This window comes from Leptodactylus fuscus, chromosome 3 (genome assembly GCF_031893055.1).
Source record: "Leptodactylus fuscus isolate aLepFus1 chromosome 3, aLepFus1.hap2, whole genome shotgun sequence".
NCBI classification, from domain to species: domain Eukaryota; kingdom Metazoa; phylum Chordata; class Amphibia; order Anura; family Leptodactylidae; genus Leptodactylus; species Leptodactylus fuscus.
Window position 1 is genome coordinate 142142892 of NC_134267.1, and position 22753 is coordinate 142165644.

The following is a 22753-nucleotide window of genomic DNA, read 5'->3' on the forward strand; positions in this document are numbered from 1 at the left end:
GCGATTTTGGACGCGGGGATACCTAACATGTATATGTTTCACAGTTTTTAACTACTTTTATATGTGTTCTAGGAAAAGGGGGGCGATTTGAACTTTTAATACTTTTTATATTTTTTTGCATTTATTAGACCCCCTAGGGGTGTTGAACCCCAGGGGGTCTGATCACTAATGCAATGCATTACATTGCTAATGCATTGCAAAAAATCATCCTTTCTTTTGCAGGCTGCATAGACCAGCCTGCAAAAGAGAGGATTTGCAGACAAGCCTGGGAGCTTTGTACAGGCTCCCGGCTGTCATGACAACATGACGTCGGCCCTGGAGCATGCTCCAGGAGCTGGCGATCCCGGGCAAAATGGCGGCGCCCATGCGCCTTTGACCACGGCGCCGGAGGGGTTAATGCCTCCGATCGGTCCGGGGACCGATCGGAGGCATTAGAGCCGATTGTCTACTGCTTAAAGCAGTAGACACCCGGCAGCTATGGCGGCCGCCCGGCTCCCGGGCGGTCGCCATAGTTACAGACCCGACATGCGCCGTACTATTACAGCGCATGTCGGGAAGGGGTTAATTAGCTCCTTGTACTCAATTCAGTGTTGATGTATAGGAATATTGAGCAGATATAGTTATAGATCATCTCCAACAGGACACCACATATATTAGTTAAAAGGGTTGGCCACTTCTGTATCAATTCCTCCTGGTTTTCTAGATCTCGGCTTACTGTCATTCATTCTGTTACTTCTAGTGGATAAAACTCTGACCATGGTCATGTGATTTATGGTTCATGGTCATGTGATGAGTACACAGGTGCACAGCTGATTACCAGGCAGATGTCTGATTATTGTGCTGTGACAATAACGAGCGGCACCTGTGTGCTCATCACATGACCATGGACCGTAAATCACATGACCATGGTCAGAGTTTTATCCACTAGAGGTAAGCAGAATGAATGACAGCAAGCAGAGATCTAGAAAACCGTGAGAAATTGATACAGAAAGTATATTGGAAAATTGTATATCTTTTTATTGTACATTTGTTTTTCAATATTGGTCTGAAAGTGGCCAACCCCTTTCATTTATCTTAGATGTTTGTAGATTGGACTATATGAACTGATTACTAATAAAGTTGTGTTTAGCGCTCCCATGAAGCAATGACTAACCCCTCCTTCTTACTTCCAGTGAATAAGGCTCAGTCCATGGTCATGTGATGGGTACACAGCTCGTTACAAGGTAGATGTTTGATTATTCGGCTGTGACTATGACTGGTTGACGCCATGAAACACAGATGTCAAGGTCTTCAGAAACAACAGCCATGGCCCTACATATTACTTCAGTAATTCAATGTAAAGTGAAATCTACTTTTTTTTTTTTTTTTATTTTAAACATCCTGATATTCCTTTAGGGATTGAGTCTGAGTCCAAGTATCAGAGAAATGTAAAGTTAAAAAAAAAAAAAAAAAAAATCCTTTTCCATGCTGATATGCAAGTACAGTATCCAAATCTATAAAGGATCTATACGCTATTATCCTGATTAACCCCAGTGATCATGTAGAAATCTTAATGGAACGCTCATGAGAGTTAACCTTAATAAAGTAATAAATCTTGTTTTTATTTATAAATGTCACGGGCACTTACACTTTAAGGAGTGCAGAGGACTGCCCACTGATGTAAAAATCGACAGGCAACAGGAATACGGTCCCAGAGTCCTAATTCACAATGGAAAGTTTAATCCGTGAGCAAGGAGTAACTTTCCCATTATTTTCTTGTCACAAAATAGAAAACATTAAAAATATATACATATTTTAATTAAATACAAACATATACCAAGCATGGTAGAAAACTTCCTACCAATTAGTGAGCCTAATTCAGATTGTATTGTTCATCTGAAAGCTCAATACTATACAGTAACACTTCTCGTATGTGTCCAGTTCAGAATGCTAGTTTCTTCATCATAAGGTAAATGCGGGAATCAACCTCAAATCCGTGCAGGTTATTAGCATCTCCTTGTAGTCTCATTAACAAACCACCATAGGATACATAGGCAGACCTATAGAAGCAAATACACAACAAGTTTACCGTATACTGTATTACAAATCTAAACATGAAACAAAGAAGCATGCAACATTGCTAAAGATACTAAAATAAAGTGCTTACAGGCGAGTGGCAGCTTCTGTGGATGTTTCATCTCCTTCTATCCGATAAACCTTTCCATACATAACATATTCAAACTGGTCAGCTCTAGGCAAAATTATACAAAAAGAGTCAGCTGTGATGGGTTAAACAGTCCAAAATATTTCAACAGACAGTGCGTGTACGTGACAACTGTCACTATTTCAGGCCATTCTGAGACTTGTAGTTTGCTTTTTTTGGCAGTTCCCCTTTACAATTTTCAGTTCTTCCAGAGCTTTTCAAGTAGACTTGCTGTTATGATTGAGAGAACAGGATATTCTGCTCCCTAACAATCTCACATAGAAGCAGTTGCAGGAATATGGGGAAAATCTATAGAAAAACCAGGGAGAAATACAATCCTCCCATTAGCTTCTCCAGTCTGTTGTCCTTCCTCTTAGGTTCCTGCTCACTCTCTATAGACTTCTTGATAAACTTGCAATCTGGTGCTGCTATATGCTTGTAGTCAGCCTTCACAAAAACAATACAGGAAAGCTCTTACGCTAGGTTCACACTCACACTCGGGGTTTCCATTCTTCATTTGGGGACCCAAAAAATGGAAACTCAATCCACTTAAAAAAGCAGTTGCCCGCGGACGCCATAGACTATAATGGGGTCTGCCAGATTTCCAACTGAAAAATGCAGAGAAAGAAGTGGTTGCAGGACTTCTCTGCATTTTTTAAGCGGAATGGGTGATGATATCCCAAAATGGAAATCAATTGCAGATGTGAACCCAGCCTTAGCAAGTGAGCAAATTAGGGGGAAGATGACAAGAGTCTGATAACTGGACAAAACAGCATTGTTGTTACATTCACCTACAATATTGACTTATGCAAAAGTTGCTGAAACCTGACCAATTAAATATTCTTAAACATATGTTCTTTGATTTAGGTACCTGGATGGTCGGTCATCATTAGGATTGTATTCACCATCATCTAGTGTTCCATCCTCATAAAGAGTGTTGGCAATAACCAAACGGAATTTATCACCTAAAGAGAAATTGTACTAGGTATAAGTGTACAAGAAATATAACTCAATGTCTCATTTATACACACAGCTTCTAGTGCTTTGTCTCTTAGCAATTCAAACCTACCCAGATCCACAGGATAAATCTGTATATTCACATCAAGAATGAGATCCATCTTAAAGGATTCACTTTCACAATGTAGCCTTGAAACTATAAGAAAAAGAAAAATGTGTTTAAAGTCTAGGCAATTCACTGCCATAGAGTTTAACCCCTTCCCGCCGGTGACTTTTTTTTTTTTTTTTTTTTAAATTTCGTTTTTGACTCCCCCACCTTCCAAACCCCATAACCAGGGAGCCTTCACAGCGCAGGATCCAGCAATAAAGGTATGACAGTGGAGACTAGCCCCAGAGGCTATCTTCTAACTTTGGGGCTAGGGGGCCCCTTAATTTGCAATACCCACAATCAGAGTGAACTCTGATCACAGGCATTAACATTGGGGTGTTCGCTGTAGAATACCTGGCATCTGCAGTACTATTATGGTGAATGTCAGCAAAGGGTTAATGTCAGTGCTTGGTTACCACATTGTATTATTGAGCAATATTGATTTAATCTACTTAAAAATGACAAAAAAAAAAATAGTATTTGTAAAAAATAAAAGGAAATGCCATAATCCCTGCCATAGTAACACAGCAGCTACTGTAAACTCTCTATCCTGCACAAAAAAAAAAAAAAGTATGAGGGGCATGTGGGTCTCCAAGGATGATAAGGGGGCCATAAAATGAATACCCGCAATTAGGAGTGAACTCTGATCACAGGTATTAGTTCTGGGTCTCTGAAGTGTAATAAAGCGGAGATCCAGCAGCCGACATATTTAAAGACCCCGGCATCCACCATACTATTACAGTGTTGAAAAGGGGTTTAAAATTGACATGGGTCTTACACCTGATCTCCCAAATGATGGGCTCTTTGAGGGCTAGTTCACATGGATGTTTTTGAAAGCAGATTTTTGAGGCAAGATCCGCCTCAAAAAAACCTCCCAACGCTCCCATTCACTTCACATAGAGAAGGGGGAAAAAAATAAAATTTTTTTTTTTTTTGAAAACTTCAATAAAATGAATTGAATCGTAGGCAGAAAAAAACCCACACCAGTATTTTTTATGAGTTTGCAAGGTGGAAATCAACTGATTTTCCTCTAGCAGAAAAGTGAACTGAAGGAAAAAAAATCTGCTCCTGGGGGAAAGGATTGGGAAATTAATCTGCCTGCAAAAAAAATAAATAAAATCAAATCTGTGTTAACTAACCCCAGGAGACTACAGGGTTTGCTTGAGTGTTGCAATCTCTTCAGTACTTAGCCACTGCATAAAAGTATGGCGCTGTGCATGGTAAGTGCTTGCTATTGCAGCTCAGGCCTTCATTTGCATGGGACTGAGCTGTAATCAGGACATAGGATTGATGAACATGACATCACATGTCCTTTAGTTGCCATACATCGGGATCTGTAAATCTTTATGTTAGGCGGGGTGACCAAAAGTATGGATGTGATTACAGTCCCTACAATAGCATATGAGTGTTTTGGTTTATAACAACTCCCTTTAAATTTTGTTCCTTTGGAGGCTCAACCCTGCCTTTTCAAACTAACCGGTAATAGTAAACATCACCAACCTCGATCAAACTTTCGCCCTTCAGGATCAATATCCTTGACATCAAAGATATCCTCAAACAGAATTCCAGCCATGTTTTATTGTATTCTAAAACTGAGGAAGATAAAAAAAAAATTGATTACTTTAGAGCATTTTTTTCACATAGAAAAGTGCAATGTTTTATAAAAGATCTAAACCATTTTTTTTTTTTAAAAAAAAGGGAAACATTAGCTTGACCAAAAATTTTAATATCTTATTTTACCTGAGGATAAACTGAACCAAAATATACAGTAATACAACAATACAGTTTAACGCCTCAGAGTTTTAGATATTTTCTCTGCCACCTTGACAAGTTGTGAGGCAGGAAAACCATACGAATAAGATAATCTGGTCACAAAGAAGTCATGGCTGGGTTTCTGACAAGTTGTAGACCATAGAAAGTTCCTGCATTCCTGGTCAAATCCATTGGCAACTGATCAAGACAAAAGACTACCATCACTACTAGGGTTAGAGAATATCTGTTCACCTTTATAAAAAAAAAAAAATCCTATTAATATTATAAATGTGAAAGTTTGTGAGTTTGGATGTTTGTGGGTTTGTGTGTTCGGATGTTTGTTAGTCAATCACGCAAAACCCGCTTGACCGATTTGGCTGAAATTTTCCACAAACATAGTTAATACACCCCATTGCGCAATAGGCTACTTTTCGTCACAATAGCGCACATAAGTTTTTCCCAGGACCCCCACAAACCCCAAACTCACACCACTATCTCTGCAATCTCACACACTTTGGACCCCGATTTGGCTGAAATTTTCCACAAACATAGTCCCTACACTCGATTGCGCAATAGGCTACTTTTCGTCACAATAGCGCACATACGTTTTTCCCAGGACCCTTTGGATGTTCGGATCTTTGGCGGTCAATCACGCAAAAACCGCTCCACCGATTTGGCTGAAATTTTCCACAAACATAGTCCCTACACTCGATTGCGCAATAGGCTACTTTTCGTCACAATAGCGCACATACGTTTTTCCCAGGACCCCCACAAAACCCAAACTCACATCACTATCTCTGCAATCTCACACACTTTGGACCATAGCAAGCCACAAAATTCATATTACCCCCTACAGCAGAGGTCAGCAACCCCTGGCACACATGCCAAGAGTGGCAATCCTGCAATATTTCACTGGCATGCCAGCAGCACAGGACCTGCAAGAGTTAAATAAAGTCTCTGCTAGAGCTGAGGCATAAGGACACTCCCCTTTGAGAGGGGTGCAGGAAACCCAGGGGGTGGAGCTTAATCGCTCAAGTCTCTGCCTGCTATAGTGATAGCTCCTGCCGAAGCTGCTAGCAAACTGAAAGCAAGAAACACACAGCTCCCTTCCTTTACTTCCTATTCTCATTAATGTCAGGCATGGGGTTATTAGTTTAGTGTTAGTAACTCCATGTGCCTCACATTAATAGGAATAACCCCCATCATGTCCCTCATATTAACCCCTGTGTGCCCCATATAAAGGTTACTAATATGTGAGACATATGGAGGGACTAATAAAAGACCTCAGTAATGAAGATACTTAATTATTACCTCCGAGTCTCTCACATATCAGTAACTAGAGATGAGCGAGTACTGTGGGGATCAGCCGATCCGAACAGCACGCTCCATAGAAATGAATGGATGCACCTGGTACTTCCGCTTGGACGTAGCCAGCGCGCTTAACCCCCCCGCGTGCCGGCTACGTCCATTCATTTCTATGCGAGCGTGCTGTTCGGATCGGCTGATCCCAACAGTACTCGCTCATCTCTATCAGTAACTCTTACACTGGGGTTAATGTGAGGGACATGATGGGGTTAATTGCTATTACTAAGAGGCGCATGGAGTTACTAAACTGTCATGCACAGGGCCAGACTTTATGTTGCTTACTCAAGAGTATCCTGTGCCCAAAACTTACATGTACTGGCGGAAAATAACAAATCATACAATGTCGTATATCGAAGTATATTAACCTGAAATCCCTCTGTCCCAAAGTCACTATGTACAGTTTATACCAACACCGTATAGCGGCTGAAATACAAATTACATTCAACACAAAAGTCTCATGTGCTCTCAGAATTACAGCAACAACAAGATACACAGTTACATTTTATATCCCATACCTTATACACACTACTAAAACCTTACCCGCGCCTGTATATACCCACTTCTACAATCACCGCAGACGAAGTCGCGGGTACCAGCTAGTAATTTATATATATTTCTTCTTTGAATGGATAAGCATTTTTTGCAAGGGGACCGGGAAAAAAAAAAAAAAAGCATAAAAAAACCCCCCATTCTCATCTGTCTGTGATGCTCTAGTGTCTGGGACCAACTTGATCCGATCCTGCTGCTCCGGTGTCTTGTATTGGCAGAATACCCCATAGCACGTGACCGCTGAGGCCAATCAACGTGCAGTAGGGACTAACACTGGAAGAAGGCACTTGGAGCAGCAGGAACCTACTGCGTTGCAGACACTGGAGCACTAGGAACAGGCGAGTATGAGATGTTTTCCTTTCCCCAGCCCCTTTACAAAAAACACAAAGGGTCCACATTCATAAGGAGGAAAATGGTGAGGAATTTGGTGTGAAATTTCAGTGCTGGAAAAAAAAAAAAAAAAAAAGTCTCCCATTGACCTCAATGGGTTCCTTTTTCTGCAGAAAAAGGAACCCATTGAAGTCAAAGGGAGGCTTTTTTTTCAGCACTGAAATTCCATACCAAATTCCTCACCATTTTCCTCCTTATGAATGTGGACCCTTATTCTGGACAACCCCTATTACCTATAAATTCACAGATTGTTACATTTGCGGGAAAACACCTATAGTCCGGTTGCAGACAGCTGTGCTGCAGCCAGCCAGCACACGGGGATGTCCCTGTGTTTCTGCAGCTTCTTTCATTAAATGAATAGAAGCCACAAACGCACAGGCCGCAAAATATGGCAGGAATTAGACCTGTTCTATCTGATGTGGCCCAAACTGTTGGCCTCCACATGGGACTGTAAAAATCACGGTTGTTTGTATGGGCTCATAGAAAAGAATGAGCCAGTGTGCTATACGTGAAATACAGGGTTATGCTGGCATCACACCAACGTTCAGGTCTCCGTTATCAGGTTTCCGTCTTCAGCATGCAGAAGACTGAAACCTGTCAGACCGAGTCCGGCCGTGAGCACTGGTGAGCGTTTTGTGCTCTCTGCAGCAAAACCATTTTGGTCTTTTTTAAACCGAACAAAAAGTCCTGCACGTCCGACTCTGCGTCCAGTTAAAAAATAAAAGACAGTTTCGCCGCCAAGCGCACAAAATGCTCACCGGTGCTCACCGTCGCACACTTTTCAAACCCATTCAAATGATTGGGATTGAAACATGCCAGCAGGTTTCTGTCTCCTGTCCAGTTTCATGCAGGAAATGGAAACCTGCAGAACGGAGGCCAGGACGCAGATGTGAACAAACCCTTAGCACCCTGACCAACACCATGATTGCCTGCAAGGGGCCTTAACCTCAGCGTTTCTGCCCACATTAAAGTCATACCACATCTTTTATTGCCAACAGAAAATTTCCATGATAAACAAATTAAAATGCCATCCTTGTATATAGGGTATGAAGTGTTAATGGACTTTACATAGTTTCTAATGCAGAATCTGCACCAAAATCTTTGTGAAATCTGACATAGATGAGCACACCTAGGGAGGAAAACGCCTCTGAATACAGCGAGTTACTGTATCTGGCAAATAAGCATGCATTATACGTGTGGGGAAACCAGAGCCCCATCCCTAAACCTGACACGCAACAACTCACATTAAGCTGGACAATATACAAAGCTATTCATACACACGGCTGCTGCTGCTGCTTACCTCCCGCCAGTCAGAGTTATCAGGTGACTATAATGAAACCCCAAGCAGGGGCCGGGTGTATTCACACTACACACGAGTATTATTCAGCACGCCGAGTGGATTTCCCGGGAGCCGCGTCCACGCTGCTGAACAGGCACTTCCGGATCCGGCAACGTCACTTCCTCTTTACTACAGGGCGCTGGTTGCCAAGAGACGGGATAACACGTGAAATTGCGCAGACTCAGACAGATAAGGGAACGAGACCTGCCAATGCCTCAGGATGGGGTGAATTGTGTCGTGCAATTTATCAGGAGGGCAGTTGTATTATACCCAGTGCAGGCGTAATGTAGAGAAGGCGCCGTTAGAGATAGTCTAGTAGGCAGACCTGTGCAGGAAATGTGGACGTTGCTATTGGCACCCACTCACCCGGGTGTTGTGTTTGTTATGCTTAGTGGCGTACTATCGTAGCAGCATATTTAGTGTAAACAAAATAGAACACTTCTGTGCACATCCCTTTAAGAAAGTAAACCGACCTCTTTCTTCTTTTATTGTGGCGCTACTACCCCTCCCCTCTGTTCAGCTTTGGTTCTTGATCTCTACACCTTTTTATATTACCCCATATTTTATCAATGTGTTACTTTTGTCACTATTTTCTTGTACTTTGTATTCATTATTCCACACTCTTGTATTATTTATGTGATGGTCTTTATATATTTTTATGATGCTTTGTATTACTGATGTTTTTCAATAAATACCTTTTAAATTAACAGGTCTGTGGTGAGACTTATTAACCTTTAATAAACTCGATGCATCTCCCCAGGGGATCAAGGCTGAGATAGAAAAAAACAGAATTAATACATCTCCCCTATAATGTTTGTTCTTCTTTTTTTAGGTTGTACATTTTCTCAGCAGGTCAATTTCATTATGACAATACAGATTTTTTTTGTTATGTTTTACCACTTTTACAAAATAAAACTTCCTTATGTTAAAAAAAAAAATGTTTGAGGGCAACTTATTCTGATACTAACTTATTTACATTTTTGCTGATTTAACTTCATTTTTTATTGGTTTATTTTGTAGTATATCCGACTTTTTGACCATGTTCTTATTATTTTTGGTGGGATGGCAAGGTGAAATATTATTTATTTATTTTTTTTTTAGAGATGAGCGAATAGTATTCGATCGAATACCTCACTTTGCATAGTGTTGGGGGAACACCCCAAGCAGTTACGCTGTAGGTTCCAAATTAAAACAAAATGGTTGCCGAGCTCAGAGAACACACACAGAATCAGACACACTTAGTTTCTGTAAATCATAGGTGTTCAAATGTTTATTAAAAATCGTTAGCTTATATGGATGAATTATGGCTTTTTGCCAATTTGATACATCACAGAAAAATATAAATTATCATTGGTTAGAGTACAGAATGGGCATTTACAAATGATAAATACATGCATAAGCAATACATGAGTTAACACATGGTTGTTCGTGTCATCCATTTTAGTTTTATGAAAGTATTTGCACAAAAAACTAAAATGGATGCTCTTGTCCTTGATCTTTAGAACTGGTTTAGACTGATCTCATATCTAATGGACATTCTGTATTTGTTATGAGAAACTCAGAAACATTCCAACCTTTTCCTATATATGATAAGAAAGCACAATTGCTTGTCTCTCATAGATGCGTGAGAGAGACAAGACATTAGTGAAAGCAATATGGAGTATATGCAGAAAATATTGCAGAAAGCTTACCTCTCTCTTTATACAGATAGTTTTCCCCTCACAATAGTTATTGGTGTACTCGGTGGAATACCACGCATATGTGCCCGCGCCATTTTTTATCAATGGCAGTTCGTGAGTGCCGGAGGAAGATGGGACCCGAAGACATCGCTGGAAGAGGAGGCGTGGCTGAAGATGACGTCGGACCCTGAATGCCCGCCCAACATGCACGATAGATAAGATTAACATTCTTTTTTTAGGGTATTATTTTAAAACGGGGGGGTAGTTTAATATAACTTTAGCGGTGCCTGAATAGCACAGCGCGAACAGCACAGCGCGATTGGTGCCGCGAGGCAGAAGGACGTCTCTGGCTAATGGTCAGAAACGCCCTTCTGACCATAGAGCACTACGGTACCGGCACCGTAGGCTCTTTACACCGGGCACAGATCGGGAAAGCCGACAGTGCGCTGAATTCAGCGCACTGTCAGCTTTCCAGCAGTATATAACACTGCATGTGCCCAAAAGTGGTGAAAGGTCCTCTTTAATGCCATCCACACATTGCAGGGGAGGGGGGGGTGACACTTTTGAAAAATGCAGTGTGTCAATTTTACTTGTGGAAGCGCTTGCCTTTTTCCCTATAGATTTATAAGGGAAGAAAAAAATGCAATAAAAAACAAGGAAATGCAGCTTTTTTTTTGTTGCAAATCTTGTTGCGTTTTTTTGAGCCAAAGTCAAGAATGGATTGAGTAGAAGGGAAAAGTACTATATATATATATATATATATATATATATATATATATATATATATATAGTATATATATTATATATCTCCCATTCTTCTCGTAGCCATTCTTGGCTTTGGCAAAAAAAAAGGCAACAAAATCTGCAACAAAAAAAAAATGCATTTCGGCAACATATGTGTTGACTCTCAGCCTGAGAGTCACTGCACACTGAGTTTTTGGGTGCTGATTTTGACGCTGAATCCACCTCAAAAATGAATGAAGCACCTGTGACGCTGACTTTGCCGTCGGCCGGCCGGTGTCACAGGTGCTTCCATTCATTTCTATGGGTGCATGCTGTTTGGATCGGCTGATCCGAACAGTGTTCACTCATCTCTAATCACTATTTTAAATGGTATATTGTAGGTGGGGACCCTATTAAAGTTATGTCATTGGGGCCAGCAGCTTCAAGACATTTTTGGGGTTCTTTGTTTTTTCTACATCTCCCTAAAATTTCACACTTGTGATTGTATTCTTGCAATATTGTTCTAGATTATTATTCAGGAACAGAGCCATTGAACACTTCTTTCCATGAAATAGTAGACCTTTTACAACCATAAGATTTTAGTTTTCTAGTTTGCATGATTGTACTCTCCAAGTATGGATCAGTCTCTGCTCCTGTTATAATTTCAGTGTATTAAAAATGTACAGATGTAACAAAAGCCAAATGAAAGTTCAATGTGTTAACAAAAGTTCGTTTTGTTCTATCCGTGCTGCATACTTTGTGTAGCCTGACACTTCGCTTAAATGAATGGCGACTGTACTGCTCAATTTGCATAAGGACTAAACAAATGTTTGTTAGCAGGATATGAACATTCATTTCACAGCTTTTACATCTGTACCTGTTATTTCTGAATGTTCATAAACTATATACCACATGGCTTTGTATACTGTCACATTAGTCATTGTGCTTCTGAGCACATACACACAGCATGTGACATTGTTTTCTGACTCATCTGACATTTTACCAAGATTCTAGTTTCAGCAATAAAACTGTAATTGCATCACAAATACCTTTTATCTTTCACATATATAAAGACACTACGTGTATGATGTATTTAAAGGTTGAAGTCATGTCAGGTTTACAACTTAATTACCTTGTCTGCATAGTATTTCTATCTCAGTATTGTACTCATGTGCTTTTAAGAATAACTTCCCATTTATGTTATTACGGTGATTGGCTCAATATGGTTGTAGATATCTTCGGAAATGTTTGAAGTACTGTCAGGATAGATATAAAGTGGGCTTATCACAGTGTTGTAAATGTAGTAAATTCACATCTAATAAATGGTTAATATTGGTTAGATATTACATTAATTTGTATCGGAATGATCATGTGTCTAACAGCTATCAGCCAACAATTGATGAAAAAAACAATTGAAGTTCAAAATAGTGCAACTTTTGGCCACTTTGGTTAGACAAGCTTCTGGACACATTTGAAAGCTGTAATCGAATGGAGAAAATCTATCAAAACTAGTGCAAAGGAAAAGTAGAGTAGTGAGCCATATTGCCACATTCTGTAATCTTTAAGCTGTATCTATACTATCAACAACTTTTGATTTTCTTGCAGCACTTATTAAATTAAAGGGCTCTACTACATCCAACACGCAAATGGAACTGCCTGCAATGTGATACAGAGCAAATTACAGTGATAGTCAATATACCTTTGTTATGTATGTACAGTCATGGCCAAAAGTTTTGAGAATGACACAAATCTTATATTTTCACATGATCTGCTGCCCTCTGGTTTTTATGTGTGTTTGTCAGATGTTTTTATCACATACAGAAATATAATTGCAATCATATTATGAGTAACAAAAGCTTATATTGACAGTTAGAATGAGTTAATGCAGCAAGTCAATATTTGCAGCGTTGACCCTTCTTCTTCAGGACCTCTGCAATTCTCCCTGGCATGCTCTCAATCAACTTCTGGACCAAATCCTGACTGATAGCAGTCCATTCTTGCACAATCAATGCTTGCATTTTGTCAGAATTTGTAGGTTTTTGTTTGTCCACCCGTCTCTTGATGATTGACCACAAGTTCTCAATGGGATTAAGATCTGGGGAGTTTCTAGGCCATGGACCCAAAATCTCTATGTTTTGTTCCCTGAGCCATTTAGTTATCACCTTTGCTTTATGGCAGGGTGCTCCATCATGCTGGAAAAGGCATTGTTGATGGCCAAACTGCTCTTAGACGGTTGGGAGAAGTTGATCTTGGAGGACATTCTGGTACCATTCTTTATTCATGGCTGTGTTTTTAGGCAAGACTGTGAGAGAGCCGATTTTCCCTTGGCTGAGAAGCAACCCCACACATGAATGGTTTCAGGATGCTTTACAGTTAGCATGAGACAAGACTGGTGGTAGCGCTCACCTCGTCTTCTCCGAATAAGCTGTTTTCCAGATGTCCCAAACCATCGAAAAGGGGATTCATCAGAGAAAATTACTTTACCCCAGTCCTCAGCAGTCCACACACCTTTTGCAGAATATCAGTCTGTCCCTGATGTTTTTTCTGGAGAGAAGTGGCTTCTTTGCTGCCCTCCTTGAGACCAGGCCTTGCTCCAAGAGTCTCCGCCTCACAGTGCGTGCAGATGCACTCACACCTGCCTGCTGCCATTCCTGAGCAAGCTCTGCACTGCTGGTAGCCCAATCCCGCAGCTGAAACACTTTTAAGAGATGGTCCTGGCGCTTGCTGGTCTTTCTTGGGTGCCCTGGAGCCTTTTTGCCAACAATGGAACCTCTCTCCTTGAAGTTCTTGATGATGCGATAGATTGTTGACTGAGGTGCAATCTTTCTAGCTGCGATACTCTTCCCTGTTAGGCCATTTTTGTGCAGTGCAATGATGACTGCATGTGTTTCTTTAGCGATAACCATGGTTAACAGAAGAGAAACAATGATGCCAAGCACCAGCCTCCTTTTAAAGTGTCCAGTGGGATCATTCTTACTTAATCATGACAGATTGATCTCCAGCCCTGTCCTCATCAACACCCACACCTGTGTTAATGGAGCAATCACTGAAACAATATTAGCTGGTCCTTTTAAGGCAGGGCTGCAATGATGTTGAAATGTGTTTTGGGGGATAAAGTTCATTTTCTAGGCAAATATTGACTTTGCAAGTAATTGCTGTTAAGCTGATCACTCTTTATAACATTCTGGAGTATATGCAAATTGCCATTAGGAAAACTGAAGCAGTAGACTTTGTAAAAATTAATATTTGCATCATTCTCAAAACTTTTGGCCATGACTGTACTTTAGGTTAGGTTTATATCAAATCTACTGCAGACGGACTTTTCAGCACCTCCAACAACTGCAGTTCTTAGCATCTGTTAATAGGTGTCCATCGGCTGATTCCAGCACAGTTGGATTTTTTTTTTTCTGTAGCACCCTCTATTCCTGAGATATCAATGTAGTTACTACGTAGCCTTTGAACTGTCAGGTGGGCGGTGTCAGGCAGGAGCAGACAAGGCAGCATGATTCCGAACTTCAATCTTTAGGCTCTGTACTGTCAGGTGAGTAGTATCAGACAGGAGCAGACAAGGGGGCATGATTCCGAGCTCCAATCAAAGGTGGACAGTGTCAAAGCTCAGAATCACACCCCTTGTCTGCTCCTGCCTGAGACTACTCACCTGACAGTACAGAGCATACAAGGCACCAAAGCTAACTGCGCTTACTTCTCGTAAATGGTGGAGCTAGAAAAAAAATTCCCACTGTGCTGGAATTGGTGGAGCAGCACCTAATGAATGCTGCAAAGAGCTGGACTTGGTGGAGTTTTTGAAAGGTCCTCTTTAAACTATAACTAAAATTTTCTTTTTTTAGAAATACATAGTTCAGGAGAAAATAAACTTTGCAATATACTTTATATAAGAAAAGTGCCTGGTTCTTCACTTACTTACCTCTTTCTGTCATTGATCAATGCTGTACAATATAACTATGGAGAGGGAAGGGGAAGAAAAGGAGAGCTCCTCAAACAGAGACATTAGCAATGCATAGAAACAGTTCTTTTTCACAACATAGCTTGGTTGTCAGGAAATATTATGCAACTGTCTCCTGATAGAAATGACTCATTTAATGCTGTAGAGGGACTCTTATCTCTATCTGTCTTTCTCTTCTACCCCCCCCCCCCCCTTCCTATAGGGACCATTGTAAACGGCAAATTCCAAATGGAATAATCAATATTATTAAAATATAACCTTTAATACGTGCCAATAAAAAAACATAAACAACCAAAATAATATACATATACATAGGCTTCAACTGGTGAACGTGTCATAAGAACCAAAAATGTGAGACACGGCGGCCTCCAGGAAATGAAACCATGTCACTCACCAGTACTGAAGATATAGTACGCCCAGTCCACAATATATAGTTCAAGAATTAGCAGAGACAGTAAAGGAGTAAAGTGGGGTAATACAGATGTAATGAATAGCTTATGCCACCACTATACTAATGACCTATTTACTGGCACTAGAACATAATGAATGTATGTAAAGGAATAAACCTTATGTGCAATCCATAGCCAACCCTACATGCATGTTTCAACAGGACATTCAATAACTGACCATGCCCTGAATAATCAGGGGTTAATAGCAACTAACATTCATACAAATAAGTAGTCCAAAGGGTAAACAATATTCGCTCACATCCCACACACTCGCTTACCAACCATAATAAATAGTACAAAAAAATAAAAGGAAGGAGAGCGTGTAGAAACTGAAACAGGCGCTGTAAGCACAAGAACAGAGCGCCCTGGGGTGCCAGCAAACGCTACTTGGGAAGGAGCAGACCTCAGACAGTGTGCAACCCATGTGAGAAGCCAACAGAATCTAAACAGCGCGTGCTACTTAATCACTACTGCGCATGCGCTGTACAGCAAGAAGAAATTGAAGCACACTATCATCATGCCTGGTCTGCCAGCTGAATGTGCTAGAATATACTCTGGAGTGGAAAAAATTCTAATGACCATGAGAACAGCACTTGGTAGCCCGAAAAGAACTTGAATTATAACCGCACCCTCCAAAAGCATTGCAGTTTATTTGAGCATAATTCATGTTTCATCTGTTATTTCTTTGTGTTATAAAAGGATGGCCTCAGGCAGTGTTCACATGGTGCTTTATTATTGGGCTACACCTGTACCTGCTGTTGCTTTACGCTATGTTCATATCAGAGTTGTGGTGTAATACCAGAACGCAACAAACCGGAACAAGGGACGGATGGCCGCTAAAATGGTGGACAATTATGGAGCCCAACAAACCCAATGACTATAATGGGATACAGCTGGGGTCAATTCTTTAAAACTGAAACTGCCAGACTTTCAGCACTTTTTTGTCTAGCAATTTTTAATGCACACTGCAACAGAGTCACCAAACAGAGACTCAGATGCAGATGTGAACCCAATGTAAACCCAGTCTCGGGTGGAACTATGCAATAAGACTGTACCATGTTTGCACCTCTTGAGGTTGTGTTTATATACAACACTTTTTCTTTTTCTTTTTTTTTTAAATTACCATAAAATATATAACATATATAACAACAAATATTTTACTAAGCTTCAGTCTATTCTTTCTAACTACATTTGGGAGGGTAAGAGATCCAGAGTCCGACTTAAGGTGATGACGCGCCCTTGGTCCCATGGGGTGCGGGTGTCCCAGATGTTAAAAAATATTATATGGCGTCTATCCTAGATCAACTTAAGGTCGGGTGGGATGTGACTTCTAAATGGCGCTGGGCTGAAATTGAGGAATGCCTTCTGGATGCCCCGCTTATGAGTATTTTACGCCCTAAGGATTCGAGTCCGCCCATCACTTCCCCTCCCTTACTGAGTATTAGGGCCTCAGTGTCTGCTTGGCGTTATTTTTTGTCATATACCTCCAGAGAAGACCTGGTCCCTTTGTCAAAGCTACCCATACTATATTTAACCTCTTTTCTCCCCCAGCTGCGGCTCCGTGGATGGGTCTCTAGGGGTCTCTATAGAGTGGCTCATCTGTATACGGATGACGGGTTTAAAGGGGTATTCCCATCTGGACGTTTAATTTTTTTTTTACTTTAAATCAATTCCACACACTAATAGAAATATATTAGCAAAAATATATTGTCCCTACCCTTGACCAATTTTTTTCTTACAGAAAGATCCGTTACTTTGTCCTGCCAAAAACATGACTATTGTGGGCGGTACTAGTGTCAATAAGTCATGTGACTGCTCTGACGCTTTTATTATAAAGACGTGCACGCTCCCGAGAGAATACATTGCAATCAATGAGAGGGTTTTTATCCCATTGATTTCAATGTGTTGCGCACGGAAGACAGAACCCATTGAAATCAATGGGAGACTTTTTTATGAGTGCTTCGTGCATAGGGGATGTGTTATGGAGCATCTTACAACCGGCAGTCATGCCGGCACTATTTTAGCGGAGCGCCGGAATGACTGCCGATTGTAGGTAGTGTAGGGGAGGGGGGAAGGTATGCTATTTACCTTCCCCATCTTCGTAGCAGTGCTGGTGCTGCTGTTCAACGTCGCAGCGGCGGAAGTGGTGGGCGGGGCTTAGCATCGCGCCGGAGAGCCTCACTTCTTGGGCTTAGCAGACGGCTGAACGCTGTGCTTTGTGTGCACAGGAAATTCGGCTGCTGCCTCTGCTGTGATACTGTGTTGTATCAACTGTTCTGGCTGCTGTGGGATGAGCTGGGACATCCCACAGCTCATCCCATAGCAGCCAGAACAGTGGATACAACACAGTATCACAGCAGAGGCAGCAGCCGACTTTCCTGTGCACACAAAGCACAGCGTTCAGCCGTCTGCTAAGCCCAAGAAGTGAGGCTCTCCGGCGCGACGCTAAGCCCCGCCCACCACTTCCGCCGCCGCGACGTTGAACAGCAGCACCAGCGCTGCTACGAAGATGGGGAAGGTAAATAGCATACCTTCCCCTCTCCCCTACACTACCTACAACCGGCAGTCATTCCGGCGCTCCGCTAAGAAAGTGCCGGCATGACTGCCGGTTGTAAGACACTCCAAAAGTCATCCCCCATGCTTCACAGTGATTTGGATGGCCGGGTATTATCCGCGCATGCGTGAAGAATGCGCGTACCCGTGCTGTGTATGTATGGGAACAGCATCGTAGCAGTGATGCTGATTACGCAAGCGCGGCCACCGCTATGTGCACACTAAGGTGGCCGTGTCCATGGGCAACGGTCGCTTTTTAAAGTGGAAAGCCTGGCTGTACCTGGTAACATTGCTAGAAAACTGTCCACTTTTTTTAATTGATGTTTTTTGTGAAAATGCATGTATTGCCCTAAACTTTGTTTTGGAATATGAATGTCCAGATGGGAATACCCCTTTAAGTCGTTCTCCATGTTACAGGAAGAGTTCCAGCTCCCTAAAACGAACTCTTTAAATATTTGCAGTTGCGTCATTTTTTTCAATCCTACGAGCCCTCTAGATTGACCTTTCCCAGGCTAGCCTTAAAACTGTGGAATAGGTCCTCGCCTGTTAGAGGTGGGTTATCTGTGTTTTATGGCTTTTTCTCTGTCCCCCCGGAGCGGGTCAAGCCTCTTCACCTGCTCCGTTGGGAAGCGGATCTTGCCAGAACCATCCCTCTGTCGGACTGGTATACGGCAGCTGGGTTTGTTAAACGTGTATCTAAGGGGGCAGCACATTGGGAAACGGCTTTGAAAATTATGCTGAGGTGGTATAGGACTCCGACCCAAATGGCGCATATTGATCCTTCTTGTTCCAGACTCTGCTGGAGGGGATGCGGCCAAGTGGGTTCATTTTTGCATTTGTGGTGGGACTGCCCACCGGTTCGAACTTTCTGGATGGCGGTATTTCATTTCATGTCCGCCATAGCTGGTTTTGATATCAGCCCTTCTCCTGGTCTCGCCCTTTGTTTCTTAGATGTTGGTGGTTTTCCCTCGGAGATGCAGGTCGTTCTGGGTCAAATTGTGCTCGCAGCTCGGGCCATGATCGCTCGCCAGTGGAAGTCCGCTCTTTGTTTGACCTTAGCTGAACTGTTTCACCATGTGAACTTGGCATGTACCTTGGAACGTCTGTTGTCTAACAAAAACCATACTTACGCCAAGTTTCGATCCCAGTGGTCTCTCTGGATTTCGTATGTGGAGTCTAATAAGGGTGTTCTTTCTCCTCGGCCTCAGGCCGCCCCCATGGGGACCCCTTGATCATTATTTACCTACTATGTTGTTATCCCAGGTGGCTTTATTTTATTTTATTTTTCGGATGTATTTTGTGTTTCTTCGGTATTGTATTCAGGTATGTGGTTATGTTGTTTATGTCACTGTTTGGTTTTCTCGTTCTTTTTTGTTCCTATTCCGTCTCCCCTATTTCTCTTTTTTTTGTTTCTTTCCTGTTCCCTTTTGGTTGTATTCCCCTTTTCATTCCTTTCCTGTCCTCTCGTAGAATTGGTGTCTTTGTAGCGTTTGTACAGCTGGTCCTTTGGTCTTTGTATGTTTGGTCATATTGGTGTCATCCATGTATTTGGGTTGCAGCCCGAAGTTCCAGCTTACAACTCCTATTCTACTGCTTGGACTTATGCCGATTCTTCTTATGTTTGTAATTGCTTTTTTATTATATTGTAAAAGTTTTCTTCTTTTCAATAAAAATCATATTTAAAATAAAACATATATAACAACAAATTGGAAAAAAACTCAAGCCACAACATGTGACCTAACAACATAACAAGAATATCATAATCAAAGAATAGAAAATCAATGGGAGGACAAACAACAACACAGGAGACCAGACAGAGGGGTAGTTGGGGGGAAGGGGGATTGGTCGGAGTCAGGACCATGTACTGTAGAATGCAATAGGAGTCCCAGTGCGACCAGATGGTGTTGAAGGCATTAACAGTATGGTTAAAAGTAGCAGTCAAAAATTCTGTTTCCAATGAAGGGCAATAAGGGTCTCAGTTGCAGTACACAAATAGAAAAACATCTAGACATTTTCTTGCCTAGATGTATGGTGGGTAAGTTAAGTAAATAGGTCATGGGTTCTAATGGAACCTCCTGAATAAAGAGAGCATTGGTGAGGACCTCCACTTCTGTCTAGAAAGGGTGGAGGACAGGGCGTTCCCAAAAGACGTGATATACCGTGCCCAGCGAGGTCGGACACTGCCAGCACAAAGTGGGAATGGAGGGATTAAGGGTCCATGCACACAGAGTTTCCGCGACAGAATCCGCATCAGAATCCACGTGGAAAAAAAGCCTCCCATTGACTTCATTGGGTTCCTTTTTGCCCTTGCTTCCATGGCTCTTATAGTTTTAATGAAAGGGGCCGGGGAAGCACAGGCAGCACACGGGTGATATCCACGTGTCCCCTGTACGTGGCCCGTGCCTTTAATTCAGGGTCGGTCGGCATCGCATAGTCGTCTGCAACCGGCCTTACGATTATAAGTTAGCCTATAATTTCTGCTGTATCCCTATTGATATACTCAGTATGTAGCTTTACCCTATATTCACATAAATGTAATTGGCTGCTTTAGTATTCATTGTTGTGAATAGAGGTTATTCACATAACTATTATTTTTTATGGATCATTGTTAGGGACTGTCAAAATATAGATTATGCTTTATGTTTGTCCATTTTCATGGATTCCTCAATACACTACAATATACAGTATGAGGGAAGTGTGAAAATGGGCGCCCCTCGTTGTTCATGGCTGTTTTCAACTGTTTGTGTGAATGTAGGTTTATGGTTAGAGAGGTAGTAGTGGTCATACCCAGGCCCTGGTTTTTGAGGTTTTTCAAAGGGCCCATTGTCACAAGAGAAAACAATAAGCCATATTTTACATGGTACAAATTGAAAGTTAAAGCTAAGGCCCCACTTTGCAGAAACACATAACCCTCCTTTTGTCTGCTGCGCTGCGTTTTACAGTACCAGCAAGGTGAATGAGATTCTGGCTAATTCCACTCACACATTGCAGAAAGAAAACTAAGTAAGAATAAGTCATTTTTACTAGAGATGAGCGAACACTAAAATGTTCGAGGTTCGAAATTCGATTCGAACAGCCGCTCAATGTTCGTGTGTTCGAACGGGTTTCGAACCCCATTATAGTCTATGGGGAACAGATACTCGTTAAGGGGGAAACCCAAATCCGTGTCTGGAGGGTCACCAAGTCCACTATGACACCCCAGGAAATGATGCCAACACCTCTGGAATGACACTGGGACAGCAGGGGAAGCATGTCTGGGGGCATCTAACACACCAAAGACCCTCTATTACCCCAACATCACAGCCTAACAACTACACACTTTACACACTCAATACCACCTCTCTGACAGTAGGAAAACACCTTGAAACATGTGTATTTGGCACTTGCAGTGAGGAGAGCTTGTCACCAGCAGTGAATTTGGCCCTTGTAGTAAGTTGAGGTTGGCACCAACATTTGTTTTGAAAATCAGGGTGGATTGAGCCTCTAACCAGCAGAGTTTGGGCAAATTCATGATGGAGGGAGCCTCTAAAAACCCCAGTTTGGACCAATTCATGGTGGAGGGAGCCTCTAAAAACCCCAGTTTGGACCAATTCATGGTGGAGGGAGCCTCTAACCAGCCCAGTTTGGACCAATTCATGGTGGAGGGAGCCTCTAACCAGCCCAGTTTGGACCAATTCATGGTGGAGGGAGCCTCTAAAAAACCCAGTTTGGACCAATTCATGGTGGAGGGAGCCTCTAACCAGCCCAGTTTGGACCAATTCATGGTGGAGGGAGCCTCTAAAAAACCCAGTTTGGACCAATTCATGGTGGAGGGAGCCTCTAACCAGCCCAGTTTGGACCAATTCATGATGGAGGGAGCCTCTAAACAGCCCAGTTTGGGCAAATTCATGGTGGAGGGAGCCTCTAACCAGCCCAGTTTGGACCAATTAATGGTGGAGGGAGCCTCTAACCAGCCCAGTTTGGGCAAATTCATGGTGGAGGGAGTCTCTAAAAAACCCATTTTGGACCAATTCATGGTGGAGGGAGCCTCTAAAACCCCAGTTTGGACCAATTCATGATGGAGGGAGCCTCTAAACTGCCCAGTTTGGGCAAATTCATGGTGGAGGGAGCCTCTAACCAGCCCAGTTTGGGCAAATTCATGGTGGAGGGAGCCTCTAACCAGCCCAGTTTGGACCAATTCATGGTGGAGGGAGCCTCTAACCAGCCCAGTTTGGACCAATTCATGGTGGAGGGAGCCTCTAACCAGCCCAGTTTGGACCAATTCATGGTGGAGGGAGCCTCTAGAAAACCCAGTTTGGACCAATTCATGGTGGAGGGAGCCTCTAAACAGCCCAGTTTGGACCAATTCATGGTGGAGGGAGCCTCTAACCAGCAGAGTTGGTGGAAATCAGGGTGGAGGGAGCCTCTAACCAGCAGAGTTGTGGGAAAGCAGGGTGGAGGGAGCCTCTAACCAGCAGAGTTGGTGGAAATCAGGGTGGAGGGAACCTCTAACCAGCAGAGTTGTGGGAAAGCAGGGTGGAGGGAGCCTCTAACCAGCAGAGTTGTGGGAAAGCAGGGTGGAGGGAGCCTCTAACCAGCAGAGTTGTGGGAAAGCAGGGTGGAGGGAGCCTCTAACCAGCAGAGTTGGTGGAAATCAGGGTGGAGGGAGCCTCTAACCAGCAGAGTTGGGGGAAATCAGGGTGGAGGGAGCCTAGTATTAGCAG

At 42.3% G+C, this 22753-nt stretch overlaps 1 protein-coding gene across 1 annotated transcript; it reads right to left on the reverse strand.

Annotated features, from left to right (window-relative positions):
• Positions 1 to 1580: 1580 nt before the first annotated feature.
• POLR2H (RNA polymerase II, I and III subunit H) lies at positions 1581 to 8771 on the reverse strand. The gene is made up of 6 exons (XM_075266676.1): positions 8644 to 8771; positions 4788 to 4879; positions 3252 to 3335; positions 3054 to 3147; positions 2147 to 2230; positions 1581 to 2039 (listed from the first exon to the last, which is right to left on the reverse strand). The coding sequence occupies exons 2-6, from the start codon at positions 4858 to 4860 to the stop codon at positions 1922 to 1924; spliced, it is 453 nt and encodes a 150-aa protein (XP_075122777.1). The 5' UTR covers positions 4861 to 4879; positions 8644 to 8771; the 3' UTR covers positions 1581 to 1921.
• Between the last annotated feature and the right edge of the window lie 13982 nt (positions 8772 to 22753).